General features: G+C 49.8%; 2 protein-coding genes across 2 annotated transcripts in view; one reads left to right on the top strand and one right to left on the bottom strand.

Annotated features, from left to right (window-relative positions):
• The window catches only part of MOSPD1 (motile sperm domain containing 1), a 92,786-nt gene that overhangs the window by 40,492 nt on the left and 24,396 nt on the right, over positions 1 to 27,898 (bottom strand). The gene's annotated exons all lie outside the window — the stretch shown is intronic.
• Positions 20,768 to 27,369, top strand: SMIM10 (small integral membrane protein 10). Its single transcript, XM_021079870.1, has 4 exons — positions 20,768 to 20,806; positions 21,898 to 21,978; positions 23,296 to 23,343; positions 25,681 to 27,369. The coding sequence occupies exons 1-4, from the start codon at positions 20,768 to 20,770 to the stop codon at positions 26,254 to 26,256; spliced, it is 744 nt and encodes a 247-aa protein (XP_020935529.1). The 3' UTR covers positions 26,257 to 27,369.

Here is a 27,898-nt window from a genome sequence, read left to right on the forward strand (position 1 = left end):
TCATCTAGAGAGTGCTTCCAATCTCCACGCCAACAGCCCTGCACAAATGTTTTATTAACTTCAGTTCCCTCTGACCTCCAGAGCGCAGTCTCTGTGCTCATTCTCTCAGAGCAAACACATGGACAAAATGCTTCCGAGACAATGTTAAGCCAAAAAGAAAGTGAGGGGGAATAAAGGTGCCAAGTGCACGTGCACCAGGGTCGCAACCAGGGCCAGGACTTTGTCTTTGCTGCATACTCAGTCCCTAGGGCAGTGAGCACATGGTATCACCTAGCAAATACCTGTGCAACGAAGGGATGAAACATCTGGAAGCAGGTGAACAAGAACAGAAGGAAGCCTGTGGGAATGAAGGAGATGGAGATTAGGTCAGAGCAGAGGTGCTCTCCCCACGCCCCCTCCTTTCTTTCCTCCTTTCCTTCCCTCCTCTTTCTCTCTGAAAAAGTTTCATGTCCTATTTCCAATGAAAACATGGGAAAATAAGTGCATTCTGTTGGTCGCAGAGTAGAATGCGCATTGGACATTTCAGCAGGGCACACCAAGGGAGCCACGTACGAATTATTAAATTATAATCCGGCGCTAAGCAGGTTTTACTGGGAATGTTCCTTGGTCCTTTAATTGTGCTCTAAGGAGGAAATATTCAGAACATTTTGAAGCATTCATGCTTGTCGAATAAACATAAAAGAAAAGAGAGATTTGGCAATGGGTGAAAATGTCACGCAGGCTTCAACGTGGGAACGGAGTGGAGCCGCTATAGGGAGCATGACAAGTGAATTTGTTGGAGTTTGTTCTTGAAATGATTTACTTTTAGTGTGGAGACAATGGACCTTGCTCCAAACTGTTGGATTTAGATTCTGAAAGTTTTACATGTACCTTGAGGGTTCAACGTTCTCCTTTTTTCTGATAGGAAACCCCAGTTTGGGGGTGTGACTGGCCAAGGTCACATCTGTACGTCTAGCCCTCTACGTCCTCATCCCAACCATCCCCCGCACTTGCAGAGCCCTTTGGGGGTTTCAGTGCTTTGGGCCACCTTCCGCTGCCTCAGGATCCAGCAGTCAGTGCTGATACTCTCGGGAACCGCCTCATTCACGGGTAGGGTAAGAGTTAAGTGTTAGCAATTATGAATATCTTTATTGGGATAAACAATATCTCATGGAGTCTTTTCCACGACCATGGAAGGATGGCAGCATAGGCCATCCTTTCACTTGTGAACCTATGGAAAGGCAGCAGGGTCATCTGGCTTGCAAGTAGCACAGTCACATCTGGTGGCACATTCTACCACCCAGTTCATTGGCCAACACTTTCTCTCTCTCTCTCTCTCTCTCTTTTTTTTTTTTTTTGTCTTTTTTAGGGCCACACCCACGGCATATGGAGGTCCCCAGGCTAGGGGTCTAATCGGAGCTGTAGCCACTGGCCTACACCACAGCCACAGCCATGCCAGATCCTTAACCCACTGAACAAGGCCAGGGATCGAACCTACCACCTCATGGTTCCTAGTCAGACTGGTTTCTGCTGCGCCACGACAGGAACTCCACTAAGTGATTTCTCATAGGTCATTCTATATCTACGGAAACTTGCGTCTAAAAGCCTTAGAATATCATTTGGAATCTGGGCACGTTTATTTGAGAACATTCATATAAATCCTGGTCCAGACCACAATGGCGCCCCTGTTACCCTGAGAGCTAGTGAACGGAATTGATGCACGGGTCTCTAAAACTCTTTGTGTGGGTTCTTTTTCAAAGTTACTTTGTAAGGTAGCTATTGTTCTTGCTATTAAAGACTATTCAATTGAAGCAATGCCTAAAGTTTCAAAAATCATCTAACTTGGTTTGTTCATGAGCGTTAAACTAATTTCCATCCTGGAGCGGGTTAGAAATCTGGAGGCCGGATTCCACGGTAAGGCTCTGAGTGACTTTGAAAAAACCACCTACTCAGCTTTCTTTTCCTAAAATTGAGATGATATCTTAAGATTCTGTCCAGCTTTAGCTGTATAATTTGAAATATTCCCGGATTCTCTTGAAATATCTGGATAACTCTAGTCCTTATAAATGGCTAATTTATTTTTATTTATTTATTTATTTTGGCCACACCCATGCCACATGGGTCCCAGGCCAGGAATCTCACCTGTACCACATCAGTGACCAGAGCCACTGCAGTGACAATAGCAGATCCTTAACCTGCTATGCCACTAGATAATTCCCATAAATAGCTAGTCATTATTTAATCAGTTACTAAGTCTCAATGTTGCCTATGATATGAAGAGCGAAACTTTCAAAGAGAGCTTCCAAATCTGAGGGATGCTGTTTTTCACAGCCATGTTTGTGCCACCCAATAATGGAAACAAGTGTTGCAAAGAGCCCAGCAACACTGACAACAAAAGCAGGGATGCCCGGAACAGTTGCAGAAACCACTTGGAAAATATTTGTTTCTTTTACAAGCTTGATGTTAAAGATGAAATCTAGTTCTGACTTCTGTCTTCCTAAGAATCTAATTTAGCTCTCAGGCTATCAACTTCATAGTCATTGTCCTCTCTAATCGTATCTTTCTTTAGTCAAGCATTTTCTTTCTTTCTTTCTTTCTTTCTTTCTTTCTTTCTTTCTTTCTTTCTTTCTTTCTTTCTTTCTTTCTTTCTTTCTTTCTTTCTTTCTTTTTTTCCTGTTCTGGGGCTGCTTCCCGCAACATATGGAGGTTCCCAGGCTAGGGGTTGAATCGGAGCTATAACCACCGGCCTACGCCACAGCCACAGCAACGCAGGATCCGAGCCGCGTCTGCGACCCACACCACAGTTCACGGCAATGACGGATCCTTAGCCCACTGATCGAGGCCGGGGATCAAACCCGCAACCTCATGGTTCCTAGTCGGATTCGTTAACCACTGTGCCTCGACGGGAACTCCATAGCCAAGAACTTTCTGATGTGTTCACCCATGTGGATGCTCCCTGAACCTCCTACTCTTGGGATTTTGTGGAGCTTTTGTCACGGAGGCTCCATCAATTATTGACTCTGCTTGTAGCCCCTCGCCCTTCTCTGGAGAATAGGTGGGGGGCTGAAAAGTCCAAGCTTCTAATCTCGACTTGATCTTTTCGCTGACCCGCTCTTCTTCCGGAAGCCTCCCCGAGTCCCCCAGCAGAACAAAAGAGGTTCCTAGCGCTCTCGTCCTCTAGGGATTTACGAGGGTTTTAGGAGCTCTGTGTCAGAGACTGGGGACAAACCCCAAAGAGATATTTTGCATTATGAGTCACAGTGAGAGAGGGAGCGAGGCCAGGGGAGGGGAGGGGGAGAGAGAGAGGTCTTTATTATCGCACAGAACCCTCCCAACCCTCGGGCCCCTGTGGCACCCGACGTGTGGGGTTCCCCCACCCAGCAACTCCCTGACACCAGCTGCGGGGCCAACACAAGCACCCCCCTGACACCATCTACCTGGAGGTACGTCAGATCCCACAGGTTAAGGGTTCAGTCCCACAAGGCGGCTCCCACCTACGGCAGGTGCCAACCCCAAGTCCAGCTGCTCCCTCGCGCTTCGGACCAAGCGACTATAAATCTATAAATCCGAGCCTGCACTTTTCTGACTGCTGCTTCTGGGAAGGTGACACATCCCAGTTCCAGGAGTGGGCACTGAAGCTCCTGTGCGCAGGATCCTCCCCGACTGAGTCCTACGTGTCTCTTCATCGGGCTGTTCACGGGTACCCTTTAACATATCCTTTTATAAAGTGATAAACACCCGGGCTTCCCTGAGTTAGGTGAGCGGCTCTAGTAAATTAACCAAACTCGAGGAGTGGGTTGGGGGAGGCTCCGATTGAGAGCCGATTGGACTGGTCAGAAGCACAGCGGAGCCCTGTGGGATCTGACATGTCTCTAGGCAGACAGTGTCCGGGGCAAGTTACAGTGTATGACTCGGCCGGTGTCAGAATATTGCTTGGCGGGAGTTCCCATCGTGGCTCAGCGGTTAACGAATCTGACTAGCATCCATGAGGACGCAGGTTCCATCCCTGGCCTCGCTCAGTGGGTGAAGGATCTGGCGTGGCTGTGGTGTAGGCGGCAGCTACAGCTCCCATTTGACCCCTAGTCTGGGAACCTCCACTTGCCGTGAGTGCAGCCCTAGGAAAGCAAAAAAAAAAAAATGCTGCTTGGTGGGGGGAAAAACTCCCACACATCTGGTATCGGAGTGACCAGAGTGTTGGGAATGTGTTGTGTGTGATGGTTTTTCAAATCCATTCTCCCCCTCTCTCTCCCCCTCTCTCTGTTTCACTGGAGAATCCTGTCTAACACGGCCACCAAGGCCCCGTATAAATAACAGATAAAAGTGAGAATGCTTTGGCTGCAACAGAGCCTCTCTCTTCCTCTGGGCTCGAGTTTTGATGAAAATCATTTATCTAGAATCACTACTTGGCAATTCCATGGAATGGTTTCTTTCTCTCTTCAAGAAGGGTGTAAATTGAGAAGTAAAAATATTCTAGTGGCTCCTCTTACCTTCATATCCATTTATATTAGTTTCCTATTTGCTGCTGTCACAAATTAACTTAGTGGCGTCAAACAACAGAGTTTTGTTATCTTATAGTTTTGTGGGTCAGAAGTCCAATATGGATCTCACGGGGCTAAAGTCAGGGAGAGAAGGGCTGCATTCCTGTTGGGGGTTCAAGGGGAGAATCTGTTTGCTTGCCCTTTCTGCTGTTCCGGGCCACTCGCATTCCCTGGTTCATGCCTCATCCTCTCTTCAAACCTAGCAGTATAGCATCTTCGAATCTCCTTCTGTCCCTGACCCCTTACTCTCCTGCCTCCCCCTTTCACTTATAAGGACTCCTGTGGTTGCATTGGGCATGCCTGAATAATCCCAGAAAATCTCTCCATCTTAAAGTCAGCTGACTAGCAGCCGTGACTCCATCTACGACCTTAATTCCCCTTTGCCATGTGCCAAAGCATATCCATAGGCTCTAAGGATTGGGACATGGATACCACTGAGGGAACAGTGGTGTCCTTAGTGGTGGCCACTGAGAAGAGCTTTTTTGCAGAAATTTTATGTATATGCAAGTGTTCATGCCTGTGCAATCCTTACAATTTGTGTATACATGCAGATATTTTTAAACATGATATTATTCTATAATTTTCTTTTTCAGCAATTAAAAATATCTTTGTGTGTGCTTTTTAGGGCCACACCTGCAGCATATGAAGGTTCCCAGGCTAGGGGTCCAATCAGAGCTGTAGCTGCCAGCCACAGCCACAGACACAGCAACGTCATATGAGAGCTGCGTCTGGGACCTACACCACAGCTCACGGCAACACCAGATCCTTAACCCACTGTGCAAGGCCGGGGATTGAACCTGCGTCGTCATGCTTGCTGGTTAGATTCATTAACCACTGAGCCACGATGGGAACTCCTAAAACTTTTTTTTTTGATATTTTAAAATATCATCTCCTATAGAGCCACCTAATGATTTTGTCCACTTAAACAATAGGAGAAGTATCGCTTTTAACCATAAAGGGCATTGGTTGCTGTAAAAATGTCCATCAGAGATGGCTCCCAGCTTGTGTTATCCTATGCAAAGATTAGAGTCACTCTGCAGAGTGCAGCAAAGGAAGATGAATCAGATGCCAGTATTCCGATGACAATGTGGTCTATCTGATTCCAGTGACTACAACGATTTATTTGCTTCAACTAATTTTCCTTGAAAATTAAAAAGAAAATATGCACGTTGTTAAAATAATTTAGAGAAGAAAAGGATGTACAGTGAAAAGTAGGTCTCCTTATTAACCCGAGGCCCACAAAACTGCCACTATTAACTGAACTGTCTCCTGTGTGGCCTTCCAGAAATTTTTTATGCGTGCAGAAGCACATCTGTATGTCTATATGCTTTTGGCGGCATGAATACAAAGAGAGAGTCATACGACGCCCAGTGCTCTATGGAATTGGCTTTTTGGAAAAAGTTTTCACTTTGAGTTAACTATAGAGGCACGTGTTGTAAGAAATAAAACAGAAGATCCCACACGCCCTTCAGCAGTTCCTCCAATGGTCACACCTTGCATAACTAGTGAACATACTGTCACGACCAGGAAGTTAACATTGATACACTCCACCAACCTTAAAGTGATTTCACCAGTTTTACATGCACTCGTGGGGGGTGTGTATGGACTTAGACATAATTTTGCCACATGCGTAGAATCATGTGACCACCACCACGGTCACATATAGAACAGTTTCATGACAAAGATCCCTTATGCTGCCCTTTTATAGCCACAGCCGTTTCCCTCCGTCTTCCGACATTCCTAAGCCTTGCTAAGCACGGCTCTATTCTCCATCTCTATCATTGGGTCATTTCAGATATATTATATAAATAGAATCATACAGTATGTTACCCTTTGAGATGGGCTTCTTACTCAGCATCATTCTCTGGAGATTCATTCAGGTGGCTGGGTATCAATTTCTCATCCCATCCAACTGCTGAGTAGTATCCATGGTATGGAGGTACCATAGTTTGTTTAACCATTAGTTGAAGGACATTCTGGTTGCTTCCAATTTCAGGCTATGATGAATCCACTTACCCCCTCCCCCCAAATAAAACCCTGTGACTTACTACCTACACCGGAGGTCTTTATTCTGGGGTCCACGTGCTCCTAAAGAGTCCGAAAACTTCCCCAAATTATCCATGTGCCATTTTATGATGGTCTGATTTCCAATTGTCGCAATTCTGGGCAGAGGTTAATATGTTCAAGGTACTGCAAATAGATGACCTGACCTCTTGCTCCATTTCTCTGGACAAGTGGCAAATAATTCTCTCTGCTTCCTGCTTCTGCAGCCTGGTCAGGGCTTCTGCTTGTGACTAGATGGCTAATTTTGTCTAATTTTGGAGGAAAGAGTAGTTAAGTGCGTTTGGGCCTTGAGGCCATGCAGAGATATGGAGAACATATCTCCAACGCATATCTCTATTATTAACAAAGCTCATACGTGGATTCTGATTCGCAGGTGTATTTCTCTATGGGTTCAGATCCTGTGAGGGAGGGGCGTGATTAATCCCCCTCTTTGACCCCCTCCCCCACTACATACATAGCTTTTCATTCAACGATCAGAGGATTCCATCACACACACACACACACACACACACACACACACACACACACACTCCTTAAAAACCTACAGGATCAAGTCCACAGCCCTTCCCCTGAGGTTCAAGTTCTTCCCAAACCTGCCTCTCCACATTTATTCCCCAGTGCCTCCCATAACAAACTCTCTGCTTCACTTGGACCAGTCCAGCCGTCTTTATTCCAGCCTCTGACTCTCCTTAGCCCCTTCCTCTCCCTGAGATGCTCCCCAAAATCCTCTCTGCAAGTCCAGATCCTTCCCACATTTCAAAGCCACAACCTTCTCAGTGAAAACTCTCCTGGCCATTCCAGCACAGTTTGAATTTATTCGTCCCTTAATGTAAGTTGGGCTCAACTTCCTCCTTCTCTATCTGCACATCTATTCTCCGCACAACTAGATGTATGAGGCCCTGGAAAGCACAGATCACGCCATCACTGGGTTCCCTCAAAGCGTAGCATGAGTTAGAATCACAGTAAATATTTGGGGCTAGAATTTCTCTTTTCTTTTTCCTCCATTCAGAGCACTGGTTTCCCAAGCTAAGGGGTTTACGGGCGTGAAGTTACTCTTATCCATCGCTAATAACACCAATAGACAGTCTTATAAAAATACATTAACAGCTTCCATTTATTAGGTGCTTAGTCTCTGACGGGCACCAGGCTTCACCAGGATTAACTCATGGATTCTTCCTACAAACCCTTTCAGAGATGAAGAAATTGAGCTTCAGAGAAGCTTAGGTAGGGAGTTTCCGCCGTGGTGCAGTGGTTAACGAATCCGACAAGGAACCATGAGGTTGCGGGTTCGATCCCTGGCCTTGCTCAGTGGGTTAAGGATCCGGCGTTGCCGTGAGCTGCGGTGTAGGTTGCAGACGCGGCTCGGATCCTGCGTTGCTGTGGCTCTGGCGTAGGCCGGCGGCTACAGTTCCGATTGGACCCCTAGCCTGGGAACCTCCATATGCCACGGGAGCAGCCCTAGAAAAGGCAAAAAGACCGGAAAAAAAAAAAAGGAAAGCTTAGGTAATTTATTCAAGGTCCATGAGCCCAAAAGTGGCAGGGCCAGGACTAAACCCAGGTCTGCCTGAACTTCGAAAGCACTATTTCCCAACTTTGGCTGCACAACACAGGTTTAAAAAATAAACCTGGGTTCCACCCCCCAGAGATTCTGATGTAATCAGCATGGGTTGCAGCCTTGGCCTCGAGTTTTAAAAGCTCCCCAGGTGTTGCAAGTGGCAGCCAGCACTGGGCTCTTCCTTTCAACACTCGCCATTCCTGTTCCTCAGGTGGCCGCAGGGTCGGTGGGGGCGAGATGGTGAGACCCTCTCTTCACTGAGCTAATTCAGCCCGAGCAAGAGCGTGGAGCCAGGATGTGTGATTAGGAAAAAAGCAGGGCCTCCTCGGACTGCGCAGACACATACGGGTGTGCCTACGGATGCCAGACAGCGCATTAAGCCGATTATATGGGAATCTCAAATGACAGGGTCACCCCCCGTTGACATCTGATTTTACAGACACCCACCCCCCAGATGGTCACTCATTCACTCTATAAGTGCTACTCGAAAGCCTTGGGCAAGGCCTCCTTTTCCAGTGTGTCAGGAGCTTGAAATATTAAATAAAACATTTTAAAGTTGCTGATGAGACACAGAGAACAGACCCGTGGGAAGGGGAAGGCGGGGGAGGGAGTGGGATGGACGGGGAGTTTGGGGTTGGTAGATGCAAACTATGACGTTTAGGATGGATAAGCAAGGAAGTCCTGCCGTGCAGCACAGGGAACCCTCCCCAGTCTACCGGGATAGACCGCGATGGAAGGTAACAGGAGAAAAAGATTGTCTATATGTATGACTGGGCCACCGCATTGCAGAGCAGAAAGTGGCACAACACTGTAGATTGACTGTACCTTAATTTTATTTGTATTTTTTAATTTTTTTGTGTTTAAGGGCCATACCTGTGACATTTGGAGGTTCCCAGGCTAGGGGTCGAATCAGAGCTGTAGCCCCCGGCCTACACCACAGCCACAGCAATGCGGGCTCCGAGCCACATTGGTGACCTACACCCCAGCTCATGGCAATGCCGTGATCCTTAACCCACTGATCAAGGCCAGGGATGGAACCCGCATCCTCGTGGTTCTAGTCGGGTTCGTAGCCCACTGAGCCGCAATGGGAACTCCCAACTATAATTTTAAAAAAATTTTGAAATAAAGTTGCTGATGAAAACAGGGAAGCATCCTCCATAAGGAAGGCCTTATCCGCAGCTCTCCTGAGTTAGGAATCAGCAAAACACAAGCCTCTTTCTCCTGCTTTATCTCAGTGTCTCCTCTGTGCCGAGTGCAGGGCTCCTGGGAAGGAGAGTGAGTCTGGCTCAGGGCGAGGTCCCTTGGTGCTGGGCCATCGGGAAAGGCTCGCCTGAGAGCAGAGTCCGAAGGATCGACACAGCCCGTCTCCTGGGAGGTTTTCTCAGTGGTCAGTAACTCGCTCCTCCCTGAAGGGGTCCTCTCCACCCCACGCCTCCACCGCCGCAGGGGCCCAGAGCAGGATGCGGGAGCAGGCCCCCCTTTTGCTCGAAGCCCACAGAAACCAGAAGCTCGCCAGTGTGGGCATCACTGGTGCCGCAGTAGCAGCCACAGGTAACAGGACAGCCCAGGAGAGGCAGCGGAGGGGTCACTAGATTCACAGCTCGGTGACCCCCGCAGAGCCCTGACTCGTGCCAGGAACAGAGGCTACTGTGTGTTCAACTCTGTGTGCCAAGCACTGGGCCCTTCACCTGGAGATATGACACGCTTAGTTGCCCAGATTTTTTTTTCTTATTTTCTGGGTTTTTTCTCCTTTTATTAAGGTATAATTTAGCTTCAGTAAAACTCACCCTTTTTAGGTGCACAGTTCAAGCGGTTTTATCACACAATCACTGCCAAGGAAGACGTGGGATATTTCCATCACCCCCTGAAGTTTCTGCAAATCTCTTCGCCATCAATTCTCTAACCCCTGCCGAGCCCCTGGCAACCACTGCTCTGATTTCTGTCTCTGTAGTTTACCTGTTCCCTTGGGATCATTGCGAAGGAGCCAAAACTTACAGCCAAAGACACCCAGTTCCCCCCTTTCTTTTTCTTTTTAGGGCTGCACCTGCGGCATATTGTTTCTGTGCTAGGGGTCGAATCGGAGGTGCAGCTTCTGGTCTACACCACAGCCATAGCAATGCAGGATCCAAGCTGTGTCTGTGATCTACACCACAGCTCACAGCCACGCTGGGTCCTTAAGCCACCGAGTGAAGCCAGGGATTGAACCCACATCCTCACGGACACTATGTCAGGTTCTTAACCCACTGAGTCACAGCGGGAACTCCCCAACTGCCCACATTCTAGGTGCAGTGGACCAGCACCAGCCCGCAGACCCTGCTGTTGGAAAACCAGCTTTATGCTCCCAGTGCCCAGTGTCCAGCTGATATGAGGTCTAGTTTGGGGCTGTTTCCCTTCCCGAACATGTGAGGGGACGCTCTATGAGAACCAAAATAAAAATAGGGGTCACTGGAGTTCCTGCTGTGGCACAGTGGTTTAGTGAGCCAGCTTGTTCAATCCCCAGCCCCGCAGAGCGGGTTCAAAGATCCAGCATTGCTGCAGCTGTGGCCTAGATCGCAAATGCAGCTCAGATTTGATCCCTGGCCTGGGAACTTCCAAAGGCCAAGGGTGTAGCCAAAAAAGAAAAAAAAAATATGGGTCACTGGTAGTGACCCCCCATCTTACTAAATTTGAGACTGGCATCTGTCCTTCCTCTGAAAGTTGCAAAGCTTCCTTACTGGCACTGTGCCTGATGCTGCTGGGCACAAAGGAGGGGACTTCAGGAGAGACAGAGACCTGGGGGACTGCCGGGTGGAAAGGGGGCCGAAGACAGGTGCCTCAATTTCCTGATGCTTGAGGTGCACGTAAGATATACACAGCATTTATCTGCAAGCCCAGGAATCATCCCAAAATGATAGCTCAGACGGGGGCCCATGGTCTTGGCCCAAACTACCACAGTATATGGGGGAAGCGTTTCACACCTCAGCAGAATGGGCATTATGCCTCCATCAGGAGCAGAGTGCAGCTGAGGGGCATTTACTGGGAAATACAAAAGAAATAAAATGAAACCATTTTAGGTATCTACCCCCAATGAGTGGAGACACCTCCCTAAACTTGTTACACTTTCATTGTCTCCATTAACCCTAAAAACACTCTGCATGATAACGAGCGAGGCTCCTTGTTCCCATTTTATAGATGAGTGAACTGAAGATCAGAGAGGGCAAGTAATGTGTCTGAGGTCACACAGCAGGTAAATAAACGAACCATGATTTGAACTCAGGTCTGCTTGACTCTACAGCTCAGGTTCTTTCCTCTACATCTGGCTTCCTTATACGTGTGTGTCAGAGAGGCAGGCGCGACATCGCCACCCAGCACAGTGAGATGCCAGTGGCCGCTCAAGGGTGTCCAATAGAAGTCTTAGGTCCTTGTACTCTTCCCGTTTGGTGACCTTCCCCCCACCCCCCCACTCTTTAGCTACTGGGTCTTGATTGCTCAGAACGACCTTTCAGAGGATCTAGTTCACCTCTAGCTCCAAGATTCCGTCAATATGCTTCTCATCACTTCAGGCTGGAAGCCTTCAACCTGCTCTGACCCCACACCCGAACGGAAGCTGCCGAGGGCTCCACAGCTGTATCCATCCCCCAGCCCCTGCCCTGCCCCTCACAGGAAGACCGACCCCAGCCCCTCTCCACAGCCCCTCTATCCTGTGGTCCCACTGCGGACAACGGGGCCTTGCCCTGCGGACAACGGAGCCTTGCCCTGAGATCTGGCATAACTGCTTCCCCAGCAAGCTTTCTCCCCGCTCTGCGGGCGTGGCTCGGGATGAGCTGGTCAGTTAAGGGAAAAAAAAGTCCTGTGCTGCTCAGTTTATGTGCAGAACAAAACCTCTTCTTCAAGGACAGAAAACAATCATCTCAAACGGAGGGTTATTTAGCCCTATCAGGGAAAGAAATTTCCACCCTGGAAGCTTCTTGCTAAGACGCGCTGCCTGGGTTGGGACTTATTAAAGTATGAACAGGGATCCCCTTAACGTCGGTACTAGAATGCCTTTCCCAAGAGCGTTCGCGGAATGAGGAGCAGCAAACACTCAGCATTCGGTTAGGAAGATGTTAAACCGGCAGCAACACCATCGTCTAAACCAGTCCGGTATCACAGGTGCTGCTAGAGCAAGGCCAAGGCTGCCTCCTCATCAGGATTCACTAGGCCTGAGGATTTTCTCTGTGGAAAGGTGTGTGTTAAGAAGTGCAAGGAAGGAGATCCGGTCCTGGCTCAGTGGTTAAGGAACCCGACTAGCATGTATGAGGATGCGGGTTCGACCCCTGGCCTCGCTCAGTGGGTTAAGGATCTGGCGTTGCCATGAGCTATGGTGTAGGTCGAAGATGTGGCTTGGATCCCTTGTTGCTGTGGCTGTGGTGTAGGCCGGCAGCTACAGCTCCAATTGGACCCCTAGCCTGGGAATCTCCGTATGCTATGGGTGAGGCCCTAAAAAGACAAAAAGACAATAATAATAATAAAAAAAAAGAATGCAAGGAAACCTAATGAGGGTGATATGAATTTGCAAAAAATGGTATATGATAATCCTTTTTTCTTTCCTTTTTTTTTTTTTTTTAGGTCCGCACCTGCTGCATATGGAAGTTCTAGGGCTAGGGGTTGAATTGGAGCTACAGCTGCCGGCCTGCACCACAGCCACAGAAATGCATGATCCGAGCCAGGTCTGCAACCTACACCACAGCTCACGGCAACGTGGGATCCTTAACCCACTGAGCGAGGCCAGGGATCCAACCTGCATCCTCATGGATGCTAGTCGGGTTGCTAACCGCTGAGCCACCACGGGAACTCCTGTCTCTCTCTCTTCTTATAGGGGCATGAAGCCTATCATGAGTCTCCACCCTCATGACTTCACCTAATTACCTCCCAAAGGCCCAACCCCCAAATACCATCACATCGAGGATTAAAGGCTTTAAAATATGGACTTGCAAGGAGGGCACAATTCAGCCCCTAAGACAGCCCATTCTGGCCATTCCTTCAGTCTTGCCTGGACCAGTTAAATATCACTGGTGGCATCTGCCTTCCCAGAATTCTGCCATCTCCACTGCTCCTGGGGGGCCCTGTTCCAGCGCAGCATCTCCTACTGGGAATCCTGATCTGCCGAAGACAACTAGTGGTCTTCTCAAACAGGCTGGGACCCCTGGCCCCCAGGGCATTCCTGGGGAAGGAATGTCTTCTTTTTTTTTTTTTTTTGGTCTTTTTTGCTATTTCTTTGGGCCACCCCACCCCCCCACCCCCGGCATACGGAGGTTCCCAGGCTAGGGGTCGAATCGGAGCTGGAGCCACCGGCCTACGCCAGAGCCACAGCAACGCGGGATCCGAGCCGTGTCTGCAAACTACACCACAGCTCACGGCAACGCCGGATCCTTAACCCACTGAGCAAGGGCAGGGATCGAACCCGCAACCTCATGGTTCCTAGTCGGATTCGTTAACCACTGCGCCACGACGGGAACTCCAGGAATGTCTTCTGAGCCTTCCCAGCAAACACGGACTGTTTGTCTGGACAGTTGATCTAACATTGCCACATCCCTGACACTCTGAACGTTCTGATTCCTTCCCCGATACCTCACCGGGGCTGGCAGGTCTGCTTTGTTGACCTCGGCACTGTTTGTTCTTCCTCCCCGTTCCTCAGCCTCAGGTAGCCGGCCCAGCAGCAGCCGCATATTAGCCCTGGCTCTGGGCGTCCTGGCCAGGACGTGAAACCCTGAGTCACGGGTTAGTGCTCCCTTGGCAGCGACTTCTCCCCCTCCCACCCTATTTCATCCCCCGTCAAATCCACTACCCGAGCATCCTGGGACGAAGGAAGGGAGGGGCAGTCCCGGTCTCGGCCCCGGCGCAAGGCTGCCCAGGCCCTGATAGCTCAGGGAGTACGGAGAGGTCAGCTGGGAAACCCCTGTTTATGGAAAAGTCTAGGGCCTCTCAGGGATCCTCAAAGAGGAAAGCATGGTCCTTGACACTGTGATGGCAAAAGACGCAGGTGTGAGAAGGCTTTGGCGGCCTGGCTGCATTCGGCGGCCGCTGGCCGGGACCGGAGCTCCCTGTCTGCCCCGAACGGGCTCCGTTTGGTCCTCTTGGGGGTCGCACCACCGTCCCCCACTCATGCCCAGGGCTCTTCGCGCCCACGCTCGCCCTGGCCCTTGATCGACGGTCACTCAGGGCCTGCTGGCCCGGACTCCCGCCTCGGCGGGTCCCCTCTTCTCCAGCCCCGACTCCAGGCGCCCGCCCTCGTCGGCCTCCTGATGGCAGAGGCCCTGCCGCGAGGGCCCGGCCGCTCCCAGAACCCATTTTCCGCTCCCTGCTGTCGCTGCTCCTCCGCGTATTATGGCAGCTGAGAGCGTGGTGCCACCCGATCAGAGGGCGAGCATTTAGAATTGGCCTCGGAGGGCGAGCGAGCCTCCACTTGGGTCTGCGGTGGCACCCGCGGCGCTGCGCGGCCCGGCTGGACGGAGCTGTTTCCTCAGCCCCCAAACGGGCAACAGCTGTTTGAAGCAGCCACCAGGGGGCAACAGCTGCTCCGTGGGAGTACATTCTAACACCCTTGGGTGTTCTTCCCTTTCATCACGTCGATTTTACACAGGCAGGAGCATGAAACTGCAGGAGATGAAAAAGCCCTGTGACTTTGAGGCGGTGATCGGGGCTTTGAACTTCCTCAGGGACCCTTCCCCTCCTCCCTCTGCGCTGCCTGAGCCGCCTCACTTTCCGCAGCTCCCGCCCCTGTGCTGCGCGCTGCACTTGGCAGAAGACTTGGCATCCCTGTGCTATGGGCTCGACTATGTCCTCTCCCGCCCCCGGTTCATGTGTTGACCTCCTCACCCCTAGGACCTCCTAAGGTAACTGGATTTGGAGATAGGGTTTTGGAAAAGGTGGTTGAGGTTCAACGGGGCATGAATGGGGCCCAAATCCGTATGACGGATGGCCTCATAAGAAGAAATCTGGACACACACAGAGGGACATCAGGGACGCGCTGGCACAGAGGGAAAATCGAGTGAGGACACAGCCAGAAGGTGACCAGGTCCAGCTCAAGAAAAGAGGCCCCAGGAGAAACCAGCCCTGCTGCTGAAGCAACCCGTGGTCTCGAACTGCTAACCTCCAGAGCCGTGAGGCTTAAGCCACCGGGCCTGTGGCATTTCCTTAGGGCAACCAGAAAGCGTATGGAGGAGTTCCTGTCGTGGCGCAGTGGTTAACGAATCCGACTAGGAACCATGAGGTTGCGGGTTCGGTCCCTGCCCTTGCTTAGTGGGTTAACGATCCGGCGTTGCTGTGAGCTGTGGTGTAGGTTGCAGACCCGGCTCGGATCCCACGTTGCTGTGGCTGTGGTGTAGGCCGGTGGCTACAGCTCCAATTAGACCCCCAGCCTGGGAACCTCCATATGCCGTGGGAGCGGCCCAAGAAATAGCAAAAAAAAAAAAAAAAGACCAAAAAGAAAAAAAAAGAAAAGAAAAAGGTAGTTTGTTCCAGTTCCCAAGAGGAGGAGGGAGCAGGCCACACCATGGGGAACCACACGAGGAAGGCCCTGGCTTGGTCAGGAGGCACAGGGAGCCTGAGGCAGGCAGGCAGCTTGAGCACTGGTTAGTCTGAATGATTTCAGTGGGCTCCAGGGCCTGGGGCTGTCCCTAGTAGTCTAGTACCAGGCCCGAGGGTGATTAGGGCAGGTGGACAGTGGCCCCAAGTGTGGAGGCCCATAAAGGAGGTGGTTGGTGGGTATGGGCTCTGGATTGGTTGGCTTGCTTTGGAAAGCAAGCGAGTCCTTTACTCTCTCCAGGAATCGGCCACCCCTGGGAGGGACAGTCCCTCCAGTGTTAGCAAGGCCCCAGATGTCAAAGCAGCAAAACTATATAAGAAAAAAAGGCACGACGACGATGGATACACTTCTTTCAGTTCAGGGCTGCTTTGCAGTTCTCAGCGTGAGGTCTTCACACCTTTTGAAAAGATTTTCACTGCCTCCTCTGCCAACCTCGGCACGGATGCTGTCTGCACCCCACTTGGCCTCTGAACCCCCCACCCTTCCTTGTGGATGCCCATCTCACCTAACCCGAGCTCAAACACTCTGTGCCAAGCTGCGCCCACACAGCCCACCAGCACCTCTCTGAGGCTCTCACATCTTTGCCAGGATCGGACCTCCCCCTTCACTCAGGAAAGCCCCCCTTCCCCAAGGAAAGCCCCCTTCCCCACTGTGCTTGGTTTCTTCCCGCCCCCCACCCCGGCCGAACCTGTGCCCGGCTTAGTGATGGGTGTACCTGCAGAGCACCTGAAGGCCCACGTCTCCTTTTCCTCCAAGAAAAGAAAGGTAAGAACCAGGATATGTTTTGCTGGTCCCAGTGGAGATTTTTCAGCTACGGAGAGGTCTCCCTTTTGTGTAGTTCTACAGCATAACGCAGCATCCTAGTGCCTATTATATTTAAGTAGCTTTTTGGAAATACCCTGGACACATAAAAGTTGTATATTTAAGGCATGCAACGTGCTGTTTTGCATACATATACATCATGAAATGGTTACCACATTGCTTGGATTCTGACTCCTGCGTGGACATGCTTTTCCTTTTTTTTTTTTTTTTGTCTTTTTAGGGCCCCACCTGCGGCATATGGAGGTTCCCAGGCTAGGGGTGGAATCAGAGCTACAGCTGGCGGCCTACACCACAGCCATGGCAACATCAGATCCAAGCCAGGTCTGCGACCTATACCACAGCTCACGGCAACGCCGGATCCTTAACCCACTGAGCAAGGCCAGGGATGGAACCCTCGACCTCATGGTTCCTAAATAAATATAAAGCATATAAATAAATATAAAGCAGATATTTCCAATATCTGAGGCCTTTGGATGTTGGATTTTGCTGTTTTGTTTCGGCTGGCTCTCACTCAAAGTGTTTTGTTTTTTCTTAATTGTCATAACATGTTTATCAATGATTTATGTGCAGGAAGAAGCTGGAAAGGCCCAGGAGCCCTGCTTCTACGATAAAAGCCTTGGAGTAGAGATGCTGCTTGGCCTTCCATCCGGTGGCCACGAAGGTTCTCCATCAAGCAGAGGTGAGCCACAATGAGCCACAAAACAAACATGAACACACATCCACAGGGCCCAGCAGTTGGAGAGAAGGGATCAGTCAGAATCCTCATTCATTGGAAATAATAAAAACCCCTCCTGTTTCTGGCCATGCCATGCCAGCACATGATACAAGCAGTTGACAGATTAGTAGCTCTCTGGTGTGGCCCTTCCGTCTTACCACATGTGAGCTGATCAGAGACTCTCACCTGAAACTGTGTTAGGAGTTGGGGTTGAAGAGATGTGGCTGAAATCATGGTCAAATAGGATATAACTCAGAGCTTGAAAACCATTGTTTTTGAAATTTGCCTGTTCCTTTGAGGATCCTAGTAAAAAGCTGAACCCCTAGGAAATGAGGGGAGGGTGCCCTGACATCATAAGGGAGGTTTTGGCCCAGAGAGGACTGCCTGGCTGGATTCAGTGGCTGCCAGCCCAGACAAAACTTTCATTCAAAAAGAATCATGTACCCCTATGTTCACTGCAGCACTATTCACAATAGCCAAGACATGGAAACAACCTAACTGTGTATTGACAGAGGAATGGATACAGAAGATGTGGTACATACACATAATGGAATACTACTCAGCATGAAAAGAACAAAAGAATGCCACTTGCAGGGACATGGATGCAGCTAGAGATTCTCATACTAAGTGAAGTAGGTTAAAAAGAGAAAGACAGGAGTTCCCATCATGATGCAGAGGAAATGAATCCGACTAGAGACCTTGAGGTTGTGGGTTCGATCCCTGGCCTTGCTCAGTGGGTTAAGGATCCAGCATTGCCATGAGCTATGATGTAGGTTGCAGACGCAGCTCGGATCCTGCATTGCTGTGGCTGTGGTGTAGACCAGCAGCTGTAGCTCTGATTCGACCCCTAGCCTGGGAACTTCCATATGCCGTGCGGTTGCAGCCCTAAAAAGACAAAAAAAAAAAAAAAAAAAAAAAAAAGAGAGAGAGAGAGAGAAAGACAAATATCATATGATATCACTGATATGTGTAATTTACAATATGGCACAAATGAACCTATCTACAAAACAGAAACAGACTCACAGACATGGAGAACTGACTTGTGGTTGCCAAGAGGGAGGAGGAGGGAGTGGGATGGACAGGGAGTTTGGGGTTACTAGATGCAAACTATTCCATTTAGAATGGGTGAGCAATGAGGTCCTGCTGTACAGCACAGGGAACTCTATCCAGTCTCTTGGGACAGACCGTGATGGAAGTTAGTATGAGAAAAAGAATGTGTATATATATATATGACTGGGTCACTATGCCGTACAGCAGAAATTGACACAACACTGTAAACCAACTATACTTTAAAAAAATAAAGATTTAGGAGTTCCCATCATGGCTCAGTGAGCAACGAATCTGACTAGGAACCATGAGGTTGCAGGTTCGATCCCTGGCCTCACTCAGTTGGTTAAGGATCTGGCATTGCCATGAGCTCTGGTGTAGGTCAAAGACTTGATTTGGATCGGTATTGCCGTAGGCCAGCAGCTGCAGCTCCAATTAGACCCCTAGCCTGGGAACCTCCAGATGCTGCAGGTGCGGCCCTAGAAAACACACATACACAAAAAATAAAAAAATAAAGATTTAGGGAGGAGATTTATTATGGACTATTTACTCATTCACTTTTTTTTTTTGTCTTTTTGCCTTTTCTAGGGCCGCTCCCATGGCATATGGAGGTTCCCAGGCTAGGGGTCCAATCGGAGCTGCAGCCACCTGCCTACACCACAGCCACAGCAACGCGGGATCCAAGCTGAGTCTGCGACCTACACCACGGCTCATGGCAACACCGGATCCCTACCCACTGAGCAAGGCCAGGGATCAAACCCGCAACCTCATGGTTCCTAGTCGGATTCGTTAGCCACTGCCTCATGACGGGAACTCCTACTCATTCACTTTTTAAAGACGTCCTCCAAAAGGGCTTGGGAGATTTCTTTCTTCAAGACATTGAGAAACATATTGGTAGAGAAAGTGCCAGAGTCTTTGAAAATTGTCATGGTGGCTGTTCTCTATGGGCTATAAAGGTTGGTGGGAGATACTGCAATTGAAAATGGATTCCTGGGGAGTTCCCATCATGGTGCAGTAGAAACAAACCCAGCTAGGATCTGCGAGGATGTGGGTTCGACCCTTGGCCTCTCTCGGTGGGTTAAGGATCAGGCATTGACGTGAGCTGTGGTGTAGGTCACAAACTCGGCTCGGATCCCGTGTTGCTGTGGCTGTGGTGTAGGCCAGCAGCTGTAGCTCTGATTTGACCCCTAGCCTGGAAAGTTCCATATTCCTCGAGTGTGGCCCTAAAAAGAAAAAAAAAAAAAAAAGGATTCTTGGAGTTCCCATTGTGGCTCACTGGGTTAAGAACCCAACATAGTGCCTGTGAGGATGTGCAGTCAATTCCTGGCCTCACTCAGTGAGTTAAGAATCTGGCATTGCCACAAGCAGTGTTGTACGTCCCAGATGTGGCTTGGATCCAGTGTTGCTGTGGCTGTGGCACAGGCCTGCAGGCGCAGCTCTGATTCGACCTCTAGCCCTGTAACTTCCATGTGCCACAGATACGGCCGTAAAAAAAAATACAAATAAAATGGATTCTCTTTTTTTCTTTTTTTTTTTTTGGGGGGTGCACATGCGGCATATGGAGGTTCCCAGCCTAGGGGTCCAATCAGAGCTGTAGCTGCCGGCCTACACCACAGCCACAGCAATGCGGGATCTGAGCCACACTGGTAACCTACACCACAGCTCATGGCAACGCCGGATCCTTAACCCGCTGAGCGAGGCCAGGGATCAAACCCACATCCTCATGGATGCTGGTCAGATTTGTTTCCACTGTGCCACGATGGGAACTCCCAAATAAAATGGATTCTTGATTAAAAAAAAAAAAAGACCCCGCAAGGGAACTGGCTGGGGCAGGACTCAAACTTTTATGACTGCTGGCAAACAGCTTCCCAGTCACCAGCCTCCCCAGTCCTTTGGCAGGAAAGGGCCCTGGGCACAGAGGTGCCACGAGCCTTGACGTCTCCGAGGTAGAGCTAGGGCACGTGGGCAGACCGAAAGGAAGGTTCCCAGGGCCCAGGCACTCTGCAAGGTACAAGGAGGAGGAGGAGGTGGGGGCCAGCAGACAAAGGCGCAGAGGGCTCCCCTCGCTCTTCCGCTCGGCCTGGTGGCCTCCAGCCCCTCGGCCCCCTCCCTCTCCCACGCCTGGAGCTGCCGGAGCTACTGCGAGGGCTGCTGAGGCGCAGGTGCTAAACTACTTGGTCTCCGTTCCCACAGGGAAGGAACAGAGCCTGAATTGCACTGAGAGTTTGAGTAAAACTCTCCGCCAAGGAACACAGTTCAAGTGACCTTATGGTTAGAGGTCTCTGGGCCAATCCAACCTACTGTGAACATGTGCAAGGACACTGATGTGTTAAATGCTGGGACTCTAAGTGCCCATAGGCGGAGGAGAGTCTTCCATTCAGGGCAGGGACACGGGGACTGGGACAAACTCCCCTGCTATGTGCCCCCCGAGGGAGGAGGGGCTCCGCAGTCTGTGTGAGGGCCTTTATCCTCTGATGTCCACAGCTTTCACTGCATAGACGATGTCAGAACTGCTCCGAATCAACAGCCCTGACAGCACGGTTCTCACACTTGTGCTCAGTGGGCAGGACTCCAGGCTATTCTGTCTGTCTGTCTGTCTGTCTCTCTTTTGGCCATGCCTGTGGCATGTAGACGTTCCGGGCCAGGGGTCAAACCCAGGCCACAGCAGTGACATGGTCTGATCCTTAACCCACTAAGCCACTTAAGAACTCTTTTTTTTTTTTGGCTTTGGACTATTCTTTTAAGTCTGGCCAATCCTCTCCTTGATGAACCTTGTTATACTTTTACTGACTCAGGCTATTTTGTTTTCAATGAGCTAACCATTTGATCTGTCAGTTGAAAGACTAAAGACGGGCAGATTAGGAGCTCCCACTGTGGCACAGTGGGTTAAGGATCTGGTGTTGCCACAGCTGTGGCAAAGATCACAGCCATGGCTCGGATTCGACCCCTGGCCTGGGAACTTCCATATGCTGTGGGTGTGGATGAAAAATAAAATTAAATAAAAAAAATAAAAGACTGGCAGATTAAAGACACCTCTTTGGGGGGGTCATAAACTGTGGGAACAAAAACTGTGGATGCTGATGGGTTCAACTCACAGAGATGCCTACAGTAAAGGCCTGTTCTCTGACGAGCTCAATTGAAATCAAGATGCTGATCAAGTCTACACCGCCAGAATGCCAAGCTGGGCACAAACTAAAGGACTCTGTTTCTTTTTTTGCTTTTCTTTCTTTCTTTTTTTTTTTTTTTTTTTTTTTGCTTTTCAGGCCCACACTCGCGGCATATGGATGGACGTTCCCAGGCTTGGAGTTGAATCGGAGCTACAGCTGCCAGCCTACACCACAGCCACAGCAACGTGGGATCTGAGCCACGTCTGTGACCTACACCCCAGCTCACGGCCACGCCGGATCCTTAACCCACTGAGCGAGGCCAGGGATCGAACCCACATCCTCATGGATCCTAGTCGGGTTCGTCAGCCGCTAAGCTACAAAGGGAACTCCTAAAGGACACTGTTTCTGATGCAGAGGCCATTACTATGGACCAGACTTGTGACTCTCGCCCAGAGTTGGCCTGTCTGTCTTGCAACAATGGCGGCCATGTCGCCTGGGACCCTGACCCTAATTGCTCTCGATAGATCAACTGCATCAACTACATCAGACCTTTGACTGTTCCCCTCAATGCTGCCAATGGTGTCATCACTTTTGATACTTTAATGGTATGCGTTGCTGCTTCAGTCTGATCAGCTGACTCCAACCACACTATTCTGTCTTCTTTGAGTCTTATCTGTGTCATATTTTCATTTCTCCAGCCCATTTGCAGCCTGAAAAATGGTGCACCTTTTTTTTTCTTTCCTCAGTATCATCCAGTAATGGGCCAATAGTCACAGTACTTGGTAAACATCCCACACACTCTACTATCCATTCGTATCTGATATTGTCAGGCACTGGAACAACTCTGACTCCACTCCCTCTTGATCCATACATCTTAGTAGAGGGCAATTTGGTCACTGACTGCAGCTGTCCTCAGAAAGAAATCTCTTGGCTGCTTCTTGTGCAATGACCAGGATGAAAGGTTTGGATACAGACAGAGGGTTATTGGAGAAGAAGTGAAGTTATAGTTATTGGGATGGGACACCCCTGATGAAAACAGAAGAATTCATGTGGCTATCTATGGCAGGTCTAGAAGTCTTGTTATTCTTTCTTTCTTTCTTTCTTTCTTTCTTTATTTTTTTGTCTTTTTGTCTTTTCCAGGGCCACACCCACGGCACATGGAGGTTCCCAGGCTAGGGGTCCAATTGGAGCTGTAGCCGCCGGCCTACACCACAGCTCACGGCAACACTGGATCCTTAACCACTGAGCGAGGCCAGGGATCGAACCCACAACCTCATGGTTTCTAGTCGGATTCATTAACCACTGAGCCACAACAGAAACTCCCTAGAAATCTTGTTATTCTTGATGGCAGCCCCTGAAAGTGAACATGTATAAACTCATGATCCAGTACAACGTTGTTTCAATCTAATTCCCATTCATATGCTTCTTCTGACACCCAAGTGGCCTTGGGTGAGGTGTGAAGACCGAGGCTTGCAGATACTTGGTGACACTGCCCGCGTGGCTTGAGCAAACCAAGGTAACGGTGATAACATCTTCTAAACTGTGCCCCTTTGAGTTATCTGTTTGTATGTGGGAGAGAATGAGCCCCGGACTCTCGCCACCGGGAACAGAGATCGCCTTTTTGGTTTTATTCTGTGTTTGTTTTTGACTGTTTGCGGCGTGTGGAACTTCCTGGGCCAGGTACTGAACCTGCACCACAGCAGTGACCCGGGCTGCTGCAGTGACAACACCGGAAACTTAACCTGCTGTGCCACAAAGGAACTCCTCGAGATTGCCTCCTGACCCATCTATTCCACTTAGAATTATTGGCAATGATGCCAAAGATCATTAGGCTCGTCCAAACTCCCTTATGTGGGCTGCTGTGGATCACGATCTGGCCTGAGATTAATATCCTTACTGCTCTTTTTCTTTTTCTTTTTCAGCTGTCCCTGTGGCACTGGGCCGGGGATCAAACAAGGGCCTCCACAGAGGTAAGCCGGCTCATTAACCCACTGTGCCACAATGGGAACTCCCTATCCTTACTGTTTAAAAGAAGACCTAGTGGTCCCCCAGGGACTTATTCAGAATTGGATGAGACTAGGGCTCTGGGAGGCGTGGATGAGGTCACTACTGCAAGCCGGTCTCATCCCGCAGCTCGGATTTCTGTTGAAAATAGTTTATCAGACACATTAACCAGATTTGATCAAAGACCCTCTTGGTCGGATTAGAGTGGCATACTCATGCAAAACTTCAAATGCGGCCAAGAATGTGCTGGACTAAAGGGTGGACTCTTGGAAGAGGCAGTTTCCATGGGCCACCAGTGCCCTTGCATTTTTCTGCTGAGCATGCCAAGACTGGAAGACCCCAAGCGCTCTTTACCTGGCCATTTCTCGGGATTGTGTTTTCATCACGGCAAACAGCCTTGAGGAATGAGGTGACGCCTACCCCTAGACAGAAAGGGCTTGTTTCCATTTGCTATAAAAGCGATGAATTCCCCAAGCCCACTGTTCTCCTGTAATGCAGGCCCTGCATGTACCCACATCCATGATAGAGCCTCTGATTCACCTCCGTGGGACTTAGGAGCATGGAGGACCAGCAAGAGCATCGTGCTAACCCTCTAGCTATGGCACTTGCCAGGAGTAATACAGCCGCTTGGCTCAGACCAAGGAGTCTCTTGCTAGCATCCACAGAACAGTAACAGGTTAACTTTTTAGCTTGTAAGTATGGAAAAAAATCTCATACCCTGTAGAATTATTGACAGTAAGACCAAAAAAAGAATTATTGACAGTAACTTGTCTTTTTATTTTTAAAGCAATCTTTATTTATTTATTTTCTTTTAGGGTAACACCTGCAGCATATGGAAGTTCCTAGGCTAGGGGTCAGTCGAACTGGAGCCACAGCTGCCGGCCTACACCACAGCCACACCTGATCCAAGCCACATTTGCAAATGCTGCAGCTGTGACAACACCGGAACCTTAACCCACTGAGGAAGGCCAGGGATCAAACCTGCACCCTCATGGATACAAGTCAGGTTCTTAACCCACTTTCTTTTTTTGCCATTTCTTGGGCTGTTCCCGTAGCATATGGAGGTTCCTAGGCTAGGGGTCCAATCAGAGCTGTAGCCACCGGCCTACACCAGAGCCACAGCAATGCGGAATACAAGCCACATCTGAGACCTACACCGCAGCTCACAGCAACGCCAGATCCTTAACCCACTGAGCGAGGCCAGGGATCGAACCTGCAACCTCATGGTTCCTAGTCGGATTCGTTAACCACTGAGCCACAACGGGAACTCCATAGTATAATAATTTTTAAAATAAAATAGATGGGGGGTTCCTGTCATGGCTCAGTGGTTAACGAATCCAACTAGGAACAATGAGATTGTGGGTTCGATCCCTGGCCTTGCTCAGTGGATTAAGGATCCGGCGTTGCCGTGAGCTGTGGTATAGGTCGCAGACGCGGCTTAGAGATCCTGTGTTGCTGTGGCTGTGGTGTAGTCTGGCAGTTGTAGCTCCGATTAGATCCCTAGCCTGGGAACCTCCATATGCCGCAGGTGCGGCCCTTAAAAAGCCAAAAAAAAGGGAGTTCCCGTCGTGGCGCAGTGGTTAACGAATCCGACTAGGAACCATGAGGTTGCGGGTTCGGTCCCTGCCCTTGCTCAGTGGGTTGACGATCCGGCGTTGCCGTGAGCTGTGGTGTAGGTTGCAGATGTGGCTCGGATCCCGCGTTGCTGTGGCTCAGGCGTAGGCCGGTGGCTACAGCTCCGATTGAACCCCTAGCCTGGGAACCTCCATATGCTGCGGGAGCGGCCCAAGAAATAGCAACAACAACAAAAAAAAGACAAAAGACAAAAGACAAAAAAAAAAAAAAAACCTAAACGTCTATGTTATGTAATTAAAGATGGAAGCATATTGTTTATCCTCTTCTGCCTTTTGGAAATTCGCCTGTGTAATGATGCTCACCGCAATAATTTCTGGCATAAGAAAACCTGGAACCATTCAGAACGTCCATCAACAGGGGCTTTGTGAAACGAATTACTGAACATTATCAGTCAACATATGTACCAGTCTAATAATCCATCGTCAAAGGGAGTGAAGTACATTATGGACACGGTAAGAGTACCTGTCAGCACATCGCACTGGAAGTAAATACAGGATGAGTAATCACAGTTCACTGGCGGGGGCCATACCCTGGGCACATGGAGGTTCCCAGTCTAGGGTTTGAATCAAAGTTGTAGCTTCCAGCCTACACCACAGACACAGCAATGCCAGATTCCAGCCACGACTGTGACCTACGCGGCAACGCGGGATCCTTAACCCTCTGAGCGAGGCCAGGGACCAAACCCGCATCTTCGGGGTTCCTTGTCGGGTTTGTTACTGCTGAGCCACAAGGGGAACTCCCTACGCAGGGAACTTGTTCTCGTCGTTCTCACTGTGTTGTTGACAACTTCCCAGGGCTCCGGATCCCGGCGCCCCGCCCGACCCCGCCCCTGGCGACCGGGAGGCGGCTTCGCCCGGCGGCCCCGCGGGGCACCAGCAGCTGCCGCGGGGGTTGGAGGAGGTGGAGGGCGCCCGCCGAGCAGCGCGCCTCGCAGCTGCAGCCACGCGATCCGCTTCCCGCCTCCGTCCCTGTGTCCCCGGGGCCGGCAGGAGGCCCCCGGCTCCGGGCGCTGGGTGGGAAGCCGCACCAGACCGATGGGGGCGGCGGTGGCAGCCCTGTCCGGCCTGGCCGTGCGACTGTCGCGCTGGGCCGCGGCGCGCGGCTCCTACAGCGCCTTCTGCAAGGGGCTCACGCGCACGCTGCTCACCTTCTTCGACCTGGCCTGGCGGCTGCGTATGAACTTCCCCTACGTCTACGTGGTGGCTTCGGTGATGCTCAACGTGCGCCTGCAGGTACACATTTAGAGCAACTAACTTTGCGGCATTAGGGGGACCCCAGCAGGATGGCTGACCGCCACTCACCAGCTCACCCGCCCTAGAGCAAAGTGACCAGCTCGCCACGCGCACAGACTCGCCAGCCCGTCCTGCCACTGCCCCTTCTCGTCATATAAATGGGAGGCTGGAAATCATTATTTGCGGGAAGCCTGCAATATAACCAAAAAGCCTAAGACACAACGAAAAATTGAATCTCGGAGTTCCCGTGGTGGCTCAGCGGAAACTAATCTGACTAGCATCCCTGACGACGCAGGTTCAATCCCTAGCCTCGCTCAGTGGGTTAAGGATCCTGTGTTGCCGTGAGCTGTGGTGTAGGTCGCAGATGCGGCTCGGATCTGCTATGGCTGTGGCTGTGGTGTAGGCTGGCAGCTACAGTTCCCATTCAACCCCTAGCCTGGGAACCTCCATATGCCATGGGTGCGGCCCTAAAAAGACAAAAGACAGAAAATAAAAGTTGAATCTCAAGGAAACAGCTAATTCGAGGGACAGAAAAAAAAAAAAAAAACAAACTTCAAACTCTCAAAATCCTCAGAAATATTTGAGTTCTTGCATCCATAAAACAAAAGACAGCACGAACACTGGGAAATGACAGTGAACACAGGATGCCCAAAGGGGGCAAAAAGGAAAAGTTACCAACAGCTTAAATAAGACAGACTGTACAAGAATGGCCCAAATAGGCACATCTATGTAAAAAAGTGAAGATCCTTCCAATTGAACGGAAAATTCTAAGCCATAGATGGGTGGAGTCAGAAGTTGGAGGAAGTTAATCATTTGATCTGGAAGGCATACATTTCTTCATCCCCAAAGGAAAAAAAAAAAAAAAAAAAAACGACGGCAAACAAACTACATGGAAAAACAAATACTTCAAATTGTACAAGAGAACATGTTTCAAATATTAAGCAACCTCAGATGTGTCCTGTTTTTCAACCTTTGCCTGGAATGTGAGAAAGGGAATCAACTTGAACGCTTGGCACATGGACCAAGACTCTGCAATCACAGAAGAGAAAATCCAGTCATAGAGCGAGCAGCTCAACTTTGCTATTCAGTGAATAGGGTTTAAATAATCACTACAGTGGGACTCTTCGTTGTGGTTTTTCATTTTTAGAGTAAATCTCTAGGCAAAGCAGGCAAGACAATTATGCCTATAGAACAGCATGGGAACGTTAACCAACTTTGTCAAGAGCAGGCAGCGAGCTGGCAGGCAGAGGGGAGAAAATGCAACAGTGGTGTCATTCTCTCATAGGGTAGGAAGTCCAGATACTGTCCCTAATTAGGGGTTTCGTCTTTTAAATGAACAAGGTAACCAACAGAAGAATTAAGAATCGTGTTACAGCCACAAGGCGGGGCGGGGGTGGGGGGGAGCCCAGGGGACAGCAGGAAGTCTGTAGAAAATGCCTCATGTCATCAAGTTAAGAAACAGTAAGATATTATTAAGAAAAATAGAGTTAACCTCCAAACAGACATGTGTAAAGTTTTTGCCTCTGGGTTGAGATGCCTCCAATCCTGCTGCACCCTATTGGGAACTCCCTGCCTTCCTATCTTTTTGCAATAGTGGATGCATATACTAAAATATTTCTGAATGATCACATGAAATAAGATTTCCTTGCTTTCC

Source organism: Sus scrofa, chromosome X (assembly GCF_000003025.6).
Source record: "Sus scrofa isolate TJ Tabasco breed Duroc chromosome X, Sscrofa11.1, whole genome shotgun sequence".
NCBI classification, from domain to species: Eukaryota; Metazoa; Chordata; class Mammalia; order Artiodactyla; family Suidae; genus Sus; species Sus scrofa.

Bases quoted from the DNA above. Each gene is read 5' to 3' on its own strand.
- SMIM10 (XM_021079870.1), top strand. From the start codon at position 20,768: ATGTCAGAACTGCTCCGAATCAACAGCCCTGACAGCACG. The intron at 20,807-21,897 runs GTTCTCACACTT...TGCTCTCGATAG, and splicing joins TCAACAGCCCTGACAGCACG to ATCAACTGCATCAACTACAT. The intron at 21,979-23,295 runs GTATGCGTTGCT...TTTCTTTTTCAG, and splicing joins TCACTTTTGATACTTTAATG to CTGTCCCTGTGGCACTGGGC.